At 35.0% G+C, this 20,475-nt stretch overlaps 1 protein-coding gene across 12 annotated transcripts in view; it reads left to right on the forward strand.

Moving 5' to 3' along the window:
- CACNA2D1 (calcium voltage-gated channel auxiliary subunit alpha2delta 1) overlaps nucleotides 1-20,475 on the forward strand; it is a 433,696-nt gene that overhangs the window by 330,978 nt on the left and 82,243 nt on the right. For all 12 annotated transcript variants that reach the window (XR_003561824.2, XM_027811464.2, XM_055712038.1 and 9 more), the window contains exons 11-12: nucleotides 11,936-12,094; nucleotides 17,426-17,530. Coding sequence is in view for 11 of the 12 variants with exons in the window: in XM_027811464.2 (XP_027667265.1) it covers nucleotides 11,936-12,094; nucleotides 17,426-17,530 (264 nt within the window). In the remaining variant the exon portion in view is untranslated. The remainder of the gene's footprint in view (nucleotides 1-11,935; nucleotides 12,095-17,425; nucleotides 17,531-20,475) is intronic.

Below are 20,475 nucleotides of genomic sequence, written 5' to 3' on the forward strand. Positions count from 1 at the left end.
TGGCCAGGCAATACCAGCAAGCCATTTACACAGGAGCAACAATTTTCCCCTTTATGCTTCTATTTCTCTCCACTTGTTTATCCCCAAGTTACCTAAATCCATCCCTTTCCTCACCCTGGTTCTCCCCTTACATATTCTGTAGTAAGTTCTGTCCAGTCCTGAAATATTCTTCCCCTGCATCCCATGTCTCCCATACAACCTCCCTCAGTCAAAAAGGGGGGTTACTGTATTATAATTATTGCACAGGCCCTAGTTAGTTGTGGGAAATGAAAAACGCCTCCAGAAGATAAGTCATCCTGACTATATTGAGGGCAAATTACTGTCAGGAAATGCCAGTCTGTCTCCACTGGCTGTAGGGAGAACCTGGGCCACACTCTTGGGCTGGACTCCCAATTAAAAGATCACTGAAATGAGATGAGCTGAATCATACTCCCTCTGCTCACCTAAGAATGCAAAAGGGAGTCAGTGGGAATAAAAACCACAGACGCTTTTGGGGCTTTTTACACCTTCATTTTTCTTCTTGTGTGTTACTGTTTGTTTTAACATATCAACATTTTTTTTACTGGTGTGTTATTAACTGTAACTTTGGTTTGCTGTGGAAAAAAAATGTTCAAAAGGTATGTAAGAGAGAAAAAAAAGTGGAAAGAGTTGGCAAAGGAATGGGGAAAATCTTAAACCTAGATAGGTTTCATTTTAGATCTGTCACAAAGTATTAATTCTCGGGAATAGAGTACTTGAGTGCATGGAAATTGGAAGCTGAAATTCTGTATAAGGATGTCAGGAGCAGAGATGTTGCTGGAAACTACATTTATTACTGTACCGTAGAGCTGACGATTCCACATGACTAGAAAAGTCACCTCCATTCTCACTTTGAGGAATTGCTTTGGGCATCAATACAGATTTTTATTGTCTCCTCTTATACTTGTCAAATGTCAGGAAGTCAGGCTTTCCAACAGCACATGGCATGAGCTTCTGCAGTTTCCAGAATAAATCCTATCTTTGTTGTATATTAGTAGTATTTAAAATGAGTAGTTTAGTAGTATATAAAGTGAGGTTATAGCTCTACCTCATGGTTCCACTGGTTAATAAATCTTGTTGGCTATTTCCAGTTTCTTAATTTTTAATACAGCACAAGTCTTACTAAAGAGACCCCTGCTTCATTAGCTGTATCATTGATCCTGTGATTTTTTATGGCATGTCATATCCTGGACCAAAAGTGCATTTCTGAGTCAGCTTTACAACTAGCAGACAATTACTGGGGGCATCGTGAGTATAATTAAAAATTTGTGGTGGGTGAATGGTGTCTCGAACAATGAACTCATTCCTTACCAGTTCTGAAAAGGCTGGGCTGGGCCAGCTTTGATGATTCTTCTGGGGAAAGATGACTCACCATCTTAATGAAAAAAGAAAAAAATGCAGTCTGTCCATAAATTTGGGATAGGATGGGGGCAATTTGTTCTAGGGTCGGGTTTTTTTAAATGTATTTTCTATAAAACTTATCTATTTGGTAGGTGAACATTTTAAGCCATATGTGGCAAGGTGTTGGTTTAGTGTGAGTCTAAAGGAACTGTTAACTTAAGACAAATCATGAATGAAATACTCATCAACTTCTCAAGTCTTATTTCAAGACAATTTCCCCTGTCTCATGCTTCCCTGCCTTAGCAGCAGCGTCTCACACATCAGCAGTGTCCTGCTGCAGCCTCCTTACTGCTCGCGAGCCCCAGGCACCGTGTGCAGCCAGGCACATGGCTCTGCCCTGCAAGGGTGACAGGCACATTTAAGTCAAGCTGTGGGAATATGGAGATGACATTGCAGCCCCCTGCCACACCCCAGTTATGTGGCCTGATGCTGACATGTATGTCTACTTGTAATTTGCTGCACTGACTAACCGTTCATCTTGCTTTTGATGCCCTGAGTAGCAACCCCATATATCCAGTGAATTTATAGATAACGGTTAAGCACTCAAATATTTATCTCTGTGGGCCAGTGATAGGACACAAGGAAATGGAATGAAACTGTGCCAGGGAAGTTCAGTTTGGATATTAGGAAAAGGTTCTTCACCAAGAGGGTAGATGGTCACTGGAACAGGCTCCCCAGGGAAGTAGTCACAGCACCAAAACTGTCAGAGTTCAAGGAATGTCTGCTTGACGCTCTTAGTCACATGGTTTAGTTTTAGGTAGTTCTGCAAGGAGCAGGGAGTTGGACTTGATCCTTATGGATCCCTTCCAACTTGAGATATTCTATGATTCTATGATTCATCTTTTTGGCCAATGCTGTGTTGTGTTCTAAACAATTTGAATTTGACTGCATGAATATTTCCTCAGTCAGACTGACAATAAAATAATTTTCTAGAGAGTGTCTTCTTGTTAGAGCCCTTCTCTAGAGTGCCTCTGGGTAGCAGTGCCACACAGTGCAGGCTGCAGGACTGCAGCGCTACCATAGCGCAGTAGCTAGATCAGCCAGCTTTCTCTGGGAGGCACTGAAGTTTCAATAGCAGTCAGAAACATAGGATTGTAAGTAAATAATACATGCTAACTTTGCCATAGCATCATGGAATGACCACAAATGAGCTCATCTTGCTAAGCTAATTCATCTTTCAGCCTACACTGACATCCTTTGTTGTAACTCAGATTCACAGCACAGCATCATACTTCATAGTCTGAACATTAAACCTTTTGTACTCAGTGGGATCTTTGCATTGATTTATGTGCAGGTAATTATATTGGTTAGAAAGATTAACAAAGCTCACTAAGAGCAGATTTTGTCCTAGTATTTGGTCTTTTTCCAAACACTTGTCTCGTATTATGCTACAATAATTTTTTCAGCAGGTATTTCATGATCTTAAAGTTTTGTTGTCATTGAAAGCTGCTACCTCTGGTCTATAATACACTGTATATACATTTCACAATGAAATGTGATACACTTTAAATTTCAGGAATCGCCAATAGTGTAAACTGGTATATAATCCTAATTTTGTTTCATCCAATACAATTTAAGAAATGCAGGTGTGCTCCTTCTTGTACTAGAGTAAGTTTTTTTAGAATTTCTCTACAATGTATATGTAGGGTTGTACTGTATACCTGAAGACTATGTGTGCAAATCATAGGATAGGAGAAAACAATTATTCTATAGCAAGATATGAATCCTAAAGTTTGACACCACATACTTTTTGGCATGTCAAATTACAAAGCCTTTATTGCTTGAACTGCCTCAAATTTTCTGTGTACTGAGATCTACATGGGAATAGAACTTTGCAAATTGCTTTCTTACTATTCTCTAAATGGGTTCTGATAAATATTTATAATATCTTCTCACTCCTGAAATATAGATTCTAACAGGCCTTATTCAAGATTCAGTTGTTCTTGGGATTAACCTTAAAATCCTATTACCAAGCCTAAAGCAGCAGGAAAAAAAGGAAAAGAAAACCAGCAAGGCTGGATTTAGCTACAAGAGAAAAGCCTGATGAAATCAGATCTATTTCACTATTGCTCATTTAATACGTATAGATACAACTGGGTCACCAAGCTGATTTAGCCATGAGGTAGAAGTAGCATAGCAACAAACCTCAGCAGATTGAAAGTCAGCAGCAGTAGGATCTGATTAGGTCTTCAGCAAGCTGACTATATTTTTCTCAATTTTCACAATTCCCAGAATGATGTTTCTGTTTTATTCAGCTATCCTGATCATGGTATTTTAAATAGTTAAGTTTTGTCTCTGTAGCAAGTTTATGAATTACTGCTTTGTTCAAGTTTATATGATTTTATATAAAAGATAAACCTTTATGAATGTTTAAAGATACACAATTTACATACAGATTAAGGCAGGGGCTCACTTAATGTCGGAAGTTTGGGAAGGGTGGTTTTTAAAATTGTTTTAGTTTTTTGCTTGATTTTTATTTGTTGCTTAGAAGTATAATTTCAGGAAATTATGGTAAAAGAAACATGCTAAGTTGAATCAGTAGATGTTAGTAAACTAACCAGGATGTGTAAAGAATAGGGAGGCAGCAAGTAAGGATGGTTGGGAAAGTCTGAGCTTTTACATAGATTTGGTGTTAAATAATATTCAGTAAGAATGTTATCACTTTACAGATTTTGGAGATAAAGACATTTAGACAAGAAATTGTTTAACAGCTTTTCCACTATGAGTATTGTAAACACAGCTGGTAAAGCTGCTGGAAATTAAGATGCCTGGTTTGGTAATGTGGATCTTTTGTATAGAAAAATAGATTTTCATCCTTTTGGAGCTGGGACCTCTTGTGTTCAATGTGGGAATTATTTATTTTTTTTTGAGAAGGAAGTTTTGATTTTAGTATTCCTGTTTCTTCCCTCATTTGGCATACAAGAATATGTTATTGTTTTAGTTGAAATGAAAAATGGATTCCAGTCACAGAAAGCACCAACAACCTACACCAAAGTGTAAAATTTCCCATTTCAAGGTAACGTTTGTAAGACCAGTTCAACTTTTTTTGTTTTAGTGCCACCTAGTGACTAAAACTGGAAAAAGTTTTTTAAAGTTTCATTGATTTATTGGTTTTGGTTTGTTTATGTTGTTGCATTTTCCAGTAATGAGATGATTTACAAAAACTTTTGTGCTTTTCAATTTGAATCGCAGAGCTAGTGCTGCTTTCTCCAATTTCTTTTCCTGAGGATTTACATAAAGTTATTGCTATCGTTTTTGAGAACTGTGGCTTTCCTCAGTGGATTACTGCTTTGTTCACATAGCATCTGATAAATGTTGATTGTCGCTTGCTTTCTTGATCATGTCATAAAAACAACGAAGCACATACCTATACATAAACATTTCTCATAAATATATATACACACATATGTATGAAGACATCATATACAGCAGAAAAAAAGTCATTGACTGTCAGAAACAGTAATGAGCATTTTCTGATCAAGATAAATCAATGCCTCGAGATATTACTCTTCAATTGTTCATACCATTTCTTCTTATGCTGCTGTTTCTGGTGCCAGCTTGTTTTGTTAGCATTACACATAATGTGAATGCTAAGACAGTGCAATGAAGGGGTTGCTTTGGGTTTCCTTTCATAAAAGAAGCGGAATCAATTGAAATGTTTTATTTGTATTTAAATAACCTTCTACACTTTCCAAAAGAATTACTGACATTGGATTTTGGATTTATATCCCTTATACCTCTCAGGATATAGAGATATGTTTAGATATATAGAGAGGGATAGACGGATAGACAGAAGAGAATTTGAAACATTCATCAATTTATACATTGCCTGTGAAATCAGATCTTTCTCTTCCAGTGCTGTAGCCTTCAGAATGAACCGCATTAGCGGTGTGTGCATTTTGAATAAGGTTGAGTAATAAGCTGTTTATGAGAATTCATGCTTTAAGAATTTGTGCCCTATTTGACTTTGTGTTTTAAATGGCATATAGCAAAATAACTAATACTAAGTTAAAGGGCAAATCTGAGGTCTGGGAGTTGGTTGCACAAAGGAAAGAGGAAAAAAACCTGGTCATTTCTTTGCCTCAGATTTACTTGTTTTCTTCCCTGTTGCTTCACTTTTCTCACCGATAAAATGAAACCAGTTCTGAGCTATTTCACAAGAAGTCCAAGACACTCAGTAATGTTTGACAATGTTGTGATGCCAAAGTGCGGATATCCCTGGGAGTTATATGCTATGTGTTACTTGCTATACTTGTCAACTGGGGAGAAGTTGGCAGGTATCCACAAAAGGCAGATTTATAAAAAAAATTCCCAATAGAAAAGCCAGTTTGTACCTGTTCAGCAGGTAATTTATTGAACCAAAGGCAGTTGTTTGTTGTTGTTTTTTTTTTTAAAAAAAAAAAAAATTATACCTTTTTTTCTGTTTTTAGAGAAAAACTCACCTGATTTTTTTTTTCCCCCCAGGCTGCTTGATAGCGATCTTGCTACTTAACTGTCTGAAGTTTTTCAGTCCCTGTATACCCCACTTCTTAACACTGATCCTTTATTTCTTCATTTTGCAGACTTTTTCCATGAGGGGTTACACCCCAGCTCCCCTTTCTTTTGTGTTATACTGACCTCTTAATGAAAACCTTTGCCTGTAGGGTTATTCATTTTTTGATCTGCCATTATATCCACAGAGTGCTTAGAGGGGGAACACATAAGAAATAATTGAACATCTCTGTTTCACTTCCCTTGAATCCTCTAATATCCTGGTGTTGGGGAAGGAGGTTTGATAATTTTAAAAAAGGATTTGCAGGCTGAGATGCTGGATAAGAGGAGGCTTTTAGCAATGCAGAAGTAACTGTTCTGGAATCATAAGAGGATTTCAGAATGACAACCCCTTCTCTTGTCCATCAGTTTAACTCTTGGGGCACTATGAATTGGAGAGGTTCGTGTGTCTGGAGGAGCCCACGGCTCAATGGAAGTACCCAAGGGAGGGGAAAGGTCTCAAGCATTTAGGTATTTTGCTGCAGTTCTGTATAATTTTCCATTGCTTTTCAAGTTGATCCTTCTCTGAATCGAAGGATAAAGACAAGGTCCTTGTAAAATCATCTGATTAGTATTTCTCTTTCTGACCCTCTCCGGAATGACAACGTTCAAGCAGCATTAAACTCAAACCCTTTTGTTCAGAGTTTTAAGTTAAATTGAATTATTTTCTTATCTTTCATGTTATTGAGTTGCCCCTTATATGGCCAAAATTATACTGGTGGTTTGAGGTCAACTGGATGAAGTTCTCTAACACTCTTAGTGCCCCAGTAACAGGCTTGGGTATTCTAGCCCAAACCTGTGAATAGGTCATTTCCTCTAACCTGAGGATTGTTCTGGGAGACTCCAAAAGGATATAAATAAATTGGATAGTGAGAAATAATCTAGTTTAAAATATATCTAGATTCTATACCTTGCTATATAATTACAAGACAAATTTAATTACAGTAATACTAAATGATACTTCAAAAAAAAAAGCTAAGGTTATCCTGTTTCCCATGATTTCCAAGTGTTTTGCTGCAAGCCCCTTATTTTAGCTTAGATAGTGAATATGTTTTTTATATAGTTTAGAAGTTGTCCCTGGTGGTGCCATACTGTATAGAGTGGCTTTAGATTTTAACAACTGAATGATTTGCCTCCAAATGTCATTGGTTGTTTTCTAAGTGACTTACTAAGCCCTCGACCTTGCACACAAATTCCATTTATTTTCTTTCTACCACAATGGTATTTTTGTGACATATATTTGTCTTCATTGCAATAATTGGTAGAAAATGCTGGTCTGATAAATACCCAACTGGCATATTTCATATAGGTACGTAGAGAGTATTTTATTCATTAAAGTATGAATTGTAGTTACTTCAATTTTGCCTCTTTGATAGGTTTTGATTTTGTAAAAACATGGACTTTCTGAAAAGGCAACTGGTTTTTGAAATCTTGTATGTTCTTTCTTCTAGTTAAATACTAAGTGATTATGTTGTTAACTGGTTTTCAAGAATTCATCTAAAGTTAAGTAAGCTTATTATGGTACTTAGGAGACAGATAATGTGACTAGCAATTGTTAAAGGCTTGTTGCAGGTATTTTGGCTTTTGGTATCCTAATGTGTGAAAAATTTTAATGCTACTATTGCTAATATATTTCAGATGAGTGTAACTGAAAGCTGACTCAGTTTGGTTAAGTTATGGATAGTCCTGGTATTTGTCACATGGTCAGCTGGTTAAAGAGTAAAAGTATTTTAGTATTATGAAAAGCCAGCTTTAAGGGTGATCTGAAGCCTTTTACACTTGAAATCATTTATTTCAGTATTTTACCGGAGTTCAAATTAATTGAATGTAGCCTTGAATTTTCTTGCCCCCTTTGGACATTCTTATTAGCCATATTTCAATCTTCAGACTTGCCTTCACCCCCTTGCAAACAGGTAAATGTACATTTTGGAGGACTGTTGTTCCATCTACTAATTCCTTTATCTAATCAAAAACTCTTCTCATCTTCTTTGTCGACTGGCGTTAACAATAATGTTGACTGATGTATTTGAAAACAGCTGGGTCATATATTTTCTCAATTAAATTACAGAATTTGCAGGCTTTGGTTAATGTAGCTCTCCGTTCTATAAATGTGTTATTTCTCTCCTTCATTTTACATCAGTATTTGTCAATCTATAGATGCAGATGTTTTGACCTTGACCGTTTGTTCACTTTACATCGTGTGTAAGTACAGTACAGTTTACTTGTTAGCTGCTTAAACAGTTTGAGCCAGTATTTTTAAAATGTCATTTTTGTATCTGTAATTACTGATCCATATGCTAGATACCTGACCTTCATAGAAATAATTACCCTGATACATTTGCAGGACTGCTAGCAAGCAATTTACATTTGCAGTTTAATGTTAGTGGCATTTCAGGAAGAAATTTTCACTTGTCACTAGATTTTCACTTGAACATGTAAACTGCTGTTTGCTACAGACCAAGACAAGGCAGGCACTGACCATAAGACTTAATGTATGGTTACTTTTATATTAGGTCATTAAAAATTTGCGTATAATGTTGCTGGTGAAGCAGAACAGTGTTTTCACTCTTTAAGTTTTCAGATGAAATTGACTTGTGTAGAGCAGAGCTACCTACCAGATAGTGGTTTTCTTCTAGTTTCCAAGTACAAGATCTGCTCTTTCATCCCATCTCATGATTAGAATCAATTTTCAGATCTTGTCTTTTTAAAATTACTTTACATCAGTAATTTTCCCGTCATGGCTACAAAATTAGGTCAAGACAAGCTGAAATAATTCCAGAGCACGGTATGTTTTTCACTCCCACATAGTTAATGTACATAATAATCATTGGTTGATTTATTGCTTACTTCTGTAAGAAACTTCTGTAAGAAACACCATTGAGTGTGTCAGTGTTTTGCATCAAAGTAAATCGATTACAGTTGTGTGAACATCTCATACTGCTTTTACACAGCAAATAAAAATCTTCACATGATATTGAGGGGAAACAAAACTAAATTAATTACCATAATTTGTTTGTGTCTGGGGAAAGAACTTTTATAAAATAACTATCTTTTAAAATCGCACAATGGAAATGTTAGGGTTCAGCTGGAAGTCTTACATATTAATCACAATGGAAGGTTGCTCTTACCAAAATATTCTTTTCTGGGAAATATGGCATACACTAAAGGAATTAAAGTTGAAAATTTGTAGTCCAATTCCATTAATTTTTTTTAAAGGTGAAGTTTGCATAGTGACACTGGGAGAATTGGAAAATATTTTCAATCATCGTTATCTCACGCTGGTTTCGTACTTCCGTTACTGTAAAGAATTTAGATACATGATCCTATGTTTATAGTTGTGGTATTATGAAAACTAAAGCCCTGATAAATAAAAAAGTAAATAAGCAATCTTTGTAGTATTATTGTATACAACTGACTTCTGTAGAATACTTGATCAAATATAACAGTGCATTTTTCAAAGTTAAAGCACTTGTTCATGCTTTTGCATGTTTTTGGAAACAGTTGTCCCCTTGTGACACATTGGGAACTGCGTATTGATTGAAAGGGGCACAGAAAACTTTGCATGGAGTCCTTTGAGAATAACTTGCTCCCACAGATTCTAATCATCTGGAGACTTGAGCTATAAAATTGGGACAGAGTAATAACTGTCCTTATTCATTAAAAAGATGTATGAAGATTCTTATATGGGTATTCTCATAGTATATTCTGCCTGGCAACAATCATTACAATTTTTTAGCTGATACGATCCTCAGGAAAACAGCAACTATACCATAAAAATATCAGTATCTCGCCAAAAGACAGTATTAGCTCACAAGGAATCCCATGAGCAAAAATAAGCTCCCTAGAAAAATAAATACAATATGAAGATGACAAGGTATTAGGTTAGTTGTGAATTACTTAATGCTCAAAATGAAAACAGTGGGGTTTCTTGTTTAATGCTCAAAATGAAAACAGTGGGGTTTCTTGTTTAGGTTCTACATACATGCAGGAGTGGTTTGTGGTACAATAACGATATTAGAACATGAGGCAAATTCATGCTTTAAAGTCTCTAGTTTATGGGGCACTTTGAACACATCCTTTTTGTGAGAATAAGGAATTACATGTGGAACTGTAAATAAGAATCCAGCATAGCAAACACTCTCATAATAGTCTCTGGATTTGCTCACTTACAGCCAAAAACCCCACAGTTGCTGCTCTGTGGCTATTTTCAAGGATCTGGAACAAATTAGGCTAAGCCTAAGCCTGAGGATGATGCTTTTCTCTGTCAGTCATCTCTGCCACAAGCTGTACTACATTTGCTGTTATGCATTTGCTCCTACTAATTTGATAGCAAAAGTCTCATTGATTAGAGTGGACATTTCATAAAAAGTACTGGTAGTTCATATTTTGGTTGGTCCTTAAAGCAAGGAGCTTGCACCTGTACACGTCTGATTCCAGGACATGGAAAAGTCTGCATACCTCCTAAACATCCTATTGAACCGAATTAAAAATGGTTCGATATTATTAATCCCTTCATCCTTTTAAGTTCTGTTCATTGTAGGCATCCTACAATTACAGTGCAAGTTGATGTTTGCTGCTGGTAACAGTTCTCTTTCTGTACTTTGTGCCTGGTACTTAGTGATTCATTTTAGACATAAATAGTCTGAGCAGTTACTGAAATCTGTGACCTTATTTACCTTATCTTCTATACTGTACTATTGAACTAATTAGCAGTATTGAGACTTAAGCCAACAAGGCCTGACTTTTAAGTTGTTTTGAGGCTTTGCACCAGGTTGACAGCATAAAATTGCATTTACATTTACTTTCACTGAAGACCCTTGATCAGGAAGAGGCATAATAATCTGTTTTCAGCTGAAACATAAATTAGAAAGTCTGGATTTTAGTGCCTTTGCTGAGGTGGAGTTTTACAGAGTTTTTTGAACATCTTATTTGCCAGTGATAAAAAAAAAAAAGCTAACACAAGAAATCTGGATAGATAAAAGAGTTCAAAATTTGGCCAAGACAACAGTTTTAGTAATATTAGTCAAGAATATCTTAAAAAAATCACTTTGTTGTAGTTAAAAGGAGATTTTCATTCAAATAGAGTTAAGCAGAGATTATGTGCAAGAATATGCACATTCATTCAAAGCTACAATTAGAATTGTGCATGCTGCAGCTTTTTTCAAAAGGAGTCTTGTCTTTGACTTCAAATAGATAAATACAGAGGTAGCTAAAAAACGAGATGTATTTCTGCATCACTCTCTACTGGGATGTATATATATTTGTACTTATACGTGTATGTATGTATATTTGTAGAGAGACAAATTTTAAAGGGATCATAAACTGATTTTTACTTGACCAGAGGAGTATTTTGCACACAAATTTTCTATGTATGTTTTAAAATAATGTCAGAATCTTGTATAAATGAATTTTTCAGGGAGTAGTCTTTGCGGATATGTGAGTAAGAGAGCACAAATATGTGTTCTCCTCTTACAACTATACCATCAAGTGGTTTCTTTGTCCCAGAGGTGTATTTCATTTTCTGTAAGGTGTATGTAGTAATTGGTTATGATCTGCAAGTTTCACTGTAAAACTGCTGACTAATACGTGCAATATGGAAGTCACCTGGTAATTCAGCCAATATTTTTCAGTGATTAACAAAAGTGAAATAAATACTTCCCCATGTTTTTTTTTTTTATTTCCCTAAGTCTGCATTTCTCAGTTTTCATTACATGAGCTTGAAACAAAATTTGAGGGAATTTTTCCACTATAGTACAGGTTTTTTGATTGTGATAAAGAGTAACACCAAATACTTTTTTATTTTTAAATATAAGTATTTTTAATTTTGAAACTTCCAGACACTGTTGGACATTCTCAGTGTAGTGGAAATTAAACCCCAGGTGTGACGTGCCTTATCTTATGGATCAAGAAAACATTAGCCTTTACTAGTGCAGTACCTAGAAAAGAGAATTAACTGTCTTTAATACTATTTCTATTTATTTTACAGTTTAACAATAATGCTCAGAACGTCAGTTGCTTTAATCATCTTGTCCAAGCTAATGTGAGGAACAAGAAGAAGCTGAAAGAAGCAGTCTATAAAATCTCTGCGAAAGGAATTACAGACTACAAAAAAGGCTTTAGCTATGCTTTTGAACAGCTGTTAAATGTAAGTATGAAAGTCATTTCTCTTTGCTGTAAAGTGAAGAAGGAGAATTTCAATGTTTAGATGGCCACTGCATGCTCTTCCATTGTGTAACTAAGGTGTAGAAATGCAAACCTTTATTTAGCAAGTAAATTTATCGCAACAATATATTTTTTTTCTTTGCAGATCACCCACCAGGTTGCTAAGATTCGGGAATAAATTTCATTTTCAATGTGCTGTACTGTTTTTACTTCATTCATTCAGCTAGTTTTTATTTAACTTGTGATTCTCAGTTGGCGTATAGGTGCGGTAGTGGTTGATTTGCAGGTAGTTTTAAAATGGAAGGCTCTATGTTATAGTGTTATTATTTCAATTTTACTACAGTATCTCCTAGCACTGTTTAGTTAATCTACAATTTCAAACTTATTACAAGTCATAAATAGTTGGCCATGGCTTAAGCAGGACAGAGGGGAGCAAATGACTTAGTTAATAGAGGAATATTAGGCACCTTGAGAGTATTCTAATTCCTTTTACTTTCTCATGTATAAAAAGCATAATTTCCTCAAAAATCAAATGTATTGTTTCCATTTTTAAATTACATTGTACTTTCTAATTTGCACCCAAGCAGTAGCTTTCTGAAGTAGTACTGTTTCTCATTCACCACAAATGTTGAGTTTTATTAGTAATTTTTAAATAGTTTGCATAGCTGTTTAAAAAAAAAATAATCTACTTTTGACCTTCATAAAGACTGCGTATTGAGTCTTCACCTTAGTGTAAATAAAACTATACCAATTTACAGCAGTTAAGGATCTAGCTTAACAAATATGAAATTTATTCTTTTTATTACTATTTTTTAATATATCAGTGATATATCTATCAGTATACAAATTTTAATTTTTCCCCCTAACCTTTCAGATTCTGGACTTCAAAGTGCTTTCGTGCCATGCAGGTGTAGGGCTGGAGCTGACTGAAAATTTTCTAACCTTGTCAAATTTTGATGGAGGAAAAAAAATACAATGTTTCCAAGTATATTTTCTCAGTAGATCACTATTTAGGTTAGCAGAGGGGTTTCATAGTCATAGAATGGTTTGGGTTGGATGGACCTTAAGGATCATCTAATCCAACCCCCTGCCAGGGACAGGGACACCTTCCACTAGACCAGGTTGCTCCAAGACCTGTCCAGCGTGGCCTTGAACACTTCCAGGGATGGGGCATCCAGGTTTGGTGGGGAAATGATTGGGTGCCCTCTGCTGATGATTGTATAAAACTGTAAACAGTATTTTAAAGGCTGCTGGGTGGTTTTGGACCAGGCTGGAAGGCATTTCCCCTTTTTATGCATCTGTTCCCATCTCATGCAGAGGCAACTAGGAAGACACATGAAATTTTGCCAAATATGTTCCTAATAACATTTATATTTGATTAACATTAAGTATTACATTTGATGCAGCACCAGATACATACTTTGTGAACACGCAGTATTAAGAAGACTTGAACACATGGGAAACCTCAAAGTGTACTTGTTTGTAAAATTAAAATATGCTTAAAAAAATGGTTGGAGATCAGTCTCATAAAGGGATCATCTCTCGTGTAACTAGTGGCAGAGGTGTGATTAGCCTCACATAATCCTGTAAATTATGGCTGGACATTGTAGATGTTTATATCAAGGGAAATTAAAAGATTTCAGTAGGTTATAGAAATATAGTTGTCCTCTCCAGATATTGACAAATCCATTTGGCAGGAAGAGTAAAGGGCTGGTGATGGAGTTAGTGCCAGACTCTGGTGACAAGACAATATAATAGGATGATATAATACAGGCTTAAACAAATAATAAAAAATATGCTTTGGGATAGTTTCCAGTTGTGTATTTATGAATTCAAACACACCAATTGCTTTAAGGTCCATGGAAATGGAATATTTTTTAACAGCTCAAATTTTCATAACAGTTTTGTGGGTACTGTTTCTGGGTCACAGTTATTGCAAACAATTTTGCTGAATACCAAAGTAATATTTCACTTGTGCCATAAAAAACTTAGTGTCTGATGGAAATAGACACTTAAGGTTTTTTTCAACATACTAATTGAAGTGTTTATCAATAATCTTTATTCTATAATTTATATGCAATATTTTTCCGTTATTTAGTGTTATATAAAGTTGCTATTTCATTGAAAATAATAATACTTTAGCTTCAGCAATTCAGGAGGGTTTTTTTATCCGATACCGTAATACCTACAATTTGTCCAAAAAAATGATCTTGAAATCATCTCTTCTTGAGTAGTTGATTTTTGGTTTGGTTTAGCTTTTCCTTTGTCAGTGGCATGAAACACATGATGAAAAAAGCATTCCTAAAGTGTTATGTCATAAGATATAAGCCCCACCTGACACTTAATGAGTTAATTTTAGGGATGTGAAATATGCACAGTATAAAATGGATCATGTCCTGTTTGCTCTTTTGAAAGAAAGAAAAAAAAAAAGGCCTCAATCAAGTGCAAGAGCAAGCTAAACATGAATATGGAGACTCAGTTCCAACGTCTATTCTTCCGTGGTTTTTTGTCCTGGCGAAGCTGCTGTATAGGCAACACATTCCTTTTCAGCTCTGGTCTCCGATGGGAGGGCAGAGACATCCATGGGACTGCTGAGGAAAACTCTTCAGAAAAATGATGAAATTACTGTAACAGCTTTGCAAAATCACTTCTATTTACTCCCTGAGCCACCTTTGTGCAAATGGCAGAAAAAAAAAAAAAAAGGCGTGTTGTAAAGGCAATTCTGCCTTCCTCCTGATCCTTTGTAAGAGACTGATGTGTTCATTCATCAGGATGTAAAGTTTTTATGGTGGGAAAATATCATATGATTTGTTATTCATGTTCATATTTCCAATGTTGTTTGGAGGCTAAAATCTTGAATATTTTTTTTCCATGGCATGACTTCAATATCTAAATGGTGTAGTGTAAGTAAATGCTTTTCTGTAAGTACTAGGAGATAAAGAGAAAACACTGCATTTTTCTCATACTATATAAGCATATGCTAAGCAAGCCACCAGAATTTTAGGTTGAAACTCAGAGGTTACAAACTGAACATGTTCTATTATTTCTGGAGAGCAAGCCTGGAATAGAGAGAATTGAGAGCTGTCTCTGACTCTTAATTCAGCAGTCAGTTACTAGAAAAGTAACTGATTTAGTTAAAAAAAAATAATTTTTTAAAAAATCTGCTTTATTCAGTTCAAAGTTCACATTTTACTTGTGCAGGTTCACATTTGCCCATAGCAGTGTTCATTTCAAAATCAATAGGAAAGCTTTAGAATATGAGGAGGCTTTGGTCACCTTCCTTGTCATCTCTTTGGTTTCCCCCTGATTTTATTTTGGTCTGTATATTAAATCACTGTAAATGTAGGTGAGTTTATTTATGAAGTATCCAGCTCAACTTTTATTACTTTTTTAATATTGAAAATATTGCAACCCAAAGCTATATCTTGTAGGTTACGTTTCACAAGCAGATGGTCATAAATTATTTAATTCCAAATGAAACACAGTGAGCTGATGCAATTGGAGAGAATGTATTGATTTCAAATGGGTTTTATATGTTGTTAGATGTAAGAAAATCTTTGGGCTTGTTTTTTTGGTTTTGGTTATTTTTTGTTTGGTTGGTTGGTTGGGTTTTTTTCCAAATGATTAATTAAGTAGTTATTCACTGAATATTGAACTACCAGTACAAATCATCTCTGAGGAACAATTATTCATCTCTTAATATGGTGATGGGAAGTGAAGGTTTTGTATTTTAGTTTTCTGGGAGCATTGTAGAACTGTGGAGCTGCAATATTGAGGATTATGGGCTGATGTTTGAGGGCTGGCTTTGGTGTTTTGGTCTTTTTATTACAGAAAAACAAGAAATCAGATCAGAGAGTAGGATGAAAAGTGACAAAGGGGAGTGGGATCACCTCACCTGACCAGCCAGGTGAAAGTTAGTTACTATCCAGTCACAAAGACTATGGCAAGGGGGAACTGGGTACCTTGTAAGGATGACTCTCCTATTTATTTTTCTGACTGCACAGTAAATTCATATAGCAAAATTCAGGCTTGTGGAAGGGGAAGTGGAATTTCTTTCACTGAATCTCTAAGGGTTTTACTCTGTCACATCCAACTACTCAGAAGTACCAAGAAGTGTCTGGCTAGGACCATCTGTATGCAACACAGAGGACAAGGACTGCTGGCTGTAAAATTAATGAGCAATTTGCTTAGACTAGTTTCTTAACTTTTAGGGAATCAGGAAAGAAGATGAATACCAAAGGAGAAGCCTTTGGCTCCTTTCATAAGGAGCCAAAATTCATATTCATCTCTATTGTTCTGGCTGTGGAATGATGTTTTTCTTCCTTTGCACAACACACTTTTTTTCTCGGTAACTTTACTAGTAACTGACTGCTGAATTAAGAGTCAGAGACAGCTTCTCAATTCTTTCTGTTCCAGGCTTGCTCTTCAGAAATAATGGAACATGCTCAGTACGTCACCTCTGAGTTTCAACCTAATTAGAAAAGTAGGTGGTGGAGAGATATTAATATTCTAGGCACTGTATCTTGGCTGAAATATATTATGTAAACCCAGTTTTAAAGTACTTTTCTAAAATTTAGCTATTAATTTCAGTGTATTAAAAATAGTAAAAAAAATCAGGGAAGAACTAAAGAAGTGGAAGATGGAGCTTATTTTAAGCAATATGACAAAAATAGCAAATGAAAAATTATTTTTAATTTTATAAGGTAGGGGTTTTTAGATGTACCTATAGGATGCCTAAGTTACCAGATATTTCATTTATGTTGTCAGTGAGCTTGATAGTTTCTGCGAGTAGGAAGGAATCCAGCAGGAGAAAAAAAAAAAAAAAAGACTATTCAGTAACTCATTAGAGGGTCATTGTTCCCAAATTTCCACAAGGACAGTAAGGATAAGAAAAAAAGTAAAGATGAGAAAAGAGTAAAAGTATTTAGAGGCCGTCACTGTACAAGTCTCTTGCAGAATATCTGTGTGGGAATGCTGTGGGGTGGATGTGATGGGTGTGAGCTGAAGAGTTTTGCTTATGTTGGTGGAGGTGAGAGGAACCACCAGATCCTCATTCCTCTGGGTTATACTAGATATGACATGAGTCATATTTAAGTCTCATGGAACAAAAAAACCCAGTTTGTTTTGGGTTTATTTTATTTTAATTTTATTTTGTTTTATCTTATTTTTCATTCAGAAGTGGTTATCGAATGAAGTCCTAAAATCCATGTTTAGGTAGTAAGCATGTTGATATGAAAGCCATCAAATACAACAGTTGTTATTATTGATAGCCTGAAATTAAAAAAAGCCACACTTTTCTTTGTGTCTTCTACAGCACAGTGTCTCTAGAGCTAACTGCAATAAGATTATTATGCTGTTTACGGATGGTGGTGAAGAAAGAGCACAAGAAATTTTCCACAAATATAATGAAGACAAAAAAGTAAGTGATATATGAAAGATTTCACTACATAAAGTACAACAGCACAGAGAGGAACATTTAAGTATGGAAGTGAAAATATTTTTGGTATGTGTATGAGATACTTTTTAAAAACATATTAGTATTGAACCTTAGAGCACTTAAATCTTTCTTAATCTATAATATTTATTAAAAAAACCATTAAATATATTTAATATTTTATACCTTTTGACTCGTTCATGTCAAGCAGTACAAAAGTATACCATAAACCATAAAGAATTAAACTTTTTGTTGATATTTTTCTTGTATTAGTGTAAAACTTGCATTATGAAGCAGAACACAATTAAATGATACGAGATATATCCAGATCTCCTCACTGTGCATATCTTTTGTGTGGTTTTTGTTGTTCATCAGGCAAAGGCAAAACCACACCTCAGTGTTAGAATCTGGATCTGAAAAGATTTGAGCTGGAACAAACCCACATGTTTTTCACAGTGAGGCTAATTATACCTTTGCATGTATTAACTAAGAGTGGGATGGCTTTCTACTGATAAAATTTGATCAGCTGGTCAACCAACATTATGGGCTTGACATGAGAATCACTGGATGATTTGTGTTCAGATTAGACTGGATTATTAGCTGTGCTGGTTTTAGGTTGAAGTTTTTAATTTAATCAAATTTCTGATCTGGCTTTTGCATACTTATAGATGTAAAAATTAATGAGTGTGTGTGCATGTGTGTGTGCGTGTAAAATAAAACAGCTTTCTAAATTCTTTCCTAAGTTTCAGTGCAAGTCGTTATATTTAGAAGATTAATCACTTTCTAAGTAAGTATGAGCTGGATTCATGCAACAACTAGGAATTTACCTTTTCTAGTGCTTAGGTTTTTTGTATTTTTGTTTTGTTTTGTTTTCAAAAAAAATCATCTAGTAGTTAGGTTACAATTCACCAAGACACTTTAACAGTTGCCACGGATGCTCGTCTATAAAGCAGTGGAAGTATTTTGTTGGAAATCCTATGTTTGAATCAATCCCTTCAAAACAAGAACTAGAAATGCAAGACACCAAATAGTGATACACTCAGTGACCTTGAATAGTCATTTTGTGTCTGCTTTATAACAGTGTTTCACATAGAATGATGTGGTAGGGTTTAGTTAATCTTCATGTCTGAGCTGAAAGTGCTTTATAAACTGACAGTTAGAAGGAAGAACTGAAATCGTAACAACTTGTGTGACATGCATGGCTCTGTTCTGAAAATGTATGCAGAGATTCCTCTTCAAATTTGGACTTGGTAGCTTTTATAGTGTTACAACAAAAAACATCGGCTAAAGGGAACACGTGCATAAGGGGGAAGTTGTATGATTCATTTCTTATTATTTTCTATTTCATTTGCTGTGTTAGGAGGAAAGTATAGTTAAATGTCCAGTCCAAACAACAAAGCAGATTTGCAGTGCTGAGATTTGTAGTCTTACTCACATCATGCCTGAAAATTGATTATTTTGTGAAGTATAATAGACAAAATGTAGGATTTACCAATTTAAAGTGGTTATTTTTCTGCATCCTTTAATACTGTAAATTTTCTCTGCCAAGCTCTGGGTTGGTTTTATATAGACACTGTTGTATATAGTACAATACACTCTCATGTTCATGTTCCCTTTAGTGGATGAGAGTTTTTGGCTTTTATTATATACAGCAAAGGTATAATGGTCACTGTATGGATTTCTGATTATTTAAGCATATTTTCTTACATAATTAAATGAAGTGCAGATGTACTGCAAGGTAAACTTCCTACACTTGATTAAGTTCTATGCATGTAAATGTTAAAATTTTAGTAAGCACTCACATTTTATTACTTGTCTAATAAAATACTGGGTTGCTAGATGCCATTCCTTATAGGTTTCCTCCAAGGTGACATTGGAAGTACAAGAAATACTAAGAAAGTTTTTGCAGGTATAATTTGACAAATCATTTGCTTTCTCCTCACAGTTTTCAATCAGTAGCAATCCTTGTGGTGTTGAAGGGAAATTTATGATTGAAAAACTTGTAATGAGACTGAACTAGTAAATTAATTTTTAGGAATCATAATGAACGACCCTGCCCACCCCCAACCCCCCACCTCCACCCCTACAATCTTTCGTAACATTCTAATATTTTTAAAAATGAGACTAATACAAAATGTATTTATGGTCATGCTCTCCTTAGTAAGACTACACTTGATTCCAGAATGATGACATGTGAGCTCTCTTGTTATTCTGTCTTTGTGTAATTTAACATTAATCTTAATCCACTAGGGCATAATAAGATAATGGACAGACACATTCTAACATGAAAAATACACATATACTTTTAATTTTGTAAAGTCATAATCACAAACATAGTGTTACCTTCTTATATTGCTCAGTAGCCTGCTTTCATATATTCAATGATGACATATTTAAAGATATGCGAAGCTAGATTCTGTTGTCTTTACTGCAGTTAATTTATAATGTATTTCACAAATAGTCCATTGAATGTAAGACCAATTTTATAATTATTAGTTGTAGAGAGACTATTCAGAATGAAGTGTCAAAATTTTTTCCATTTTTTACCACAGTAGCAACTCATAGTATAAATATTTATCAGCTGATGTCTTTTCTTGCCTGCTCTGCATTTTTTTAAACATTTTTCTGTGTGTTTTGCATACAGTATATAAAAGATGAATCTTTATTGTCTTAGATCACAGTCAGTCTTTTCCCATCTTGGGTACACTTTGTTGTAAACTTTTTTTTTTTCCTTTTCCTCTACAAACAAAAGACCATTTGTTCAAATCTATTCATCCTTGTTTTCATCCTCCTGATGTAAAATCAGCTCTACGAGTATTTTCTTCTTTATGTCAGTTACTTTGCAATTCTTTGGCATGCAAGAAGCTTCAATAAGTTTTGGCCCATCAGATGACATGACTTAGTACACTTGTTTGCAGTGCCCTTAGTGC

The sequence above is a fragment of the Falco cherrug genome, chromosome 5 (assembly GCF_023634085.1).
Source record: "Falco cherrug isolate bFalChe1 chromosome 5, bFalChe1.pri, whole genome shotgun sequence".
In the NCBI taxonomy this organism is placed as follows: Eukaryota; Metazoa; Chordata; class Aves; order Falconiformes; family Falconidae; genus Falco; species Falco cherrug.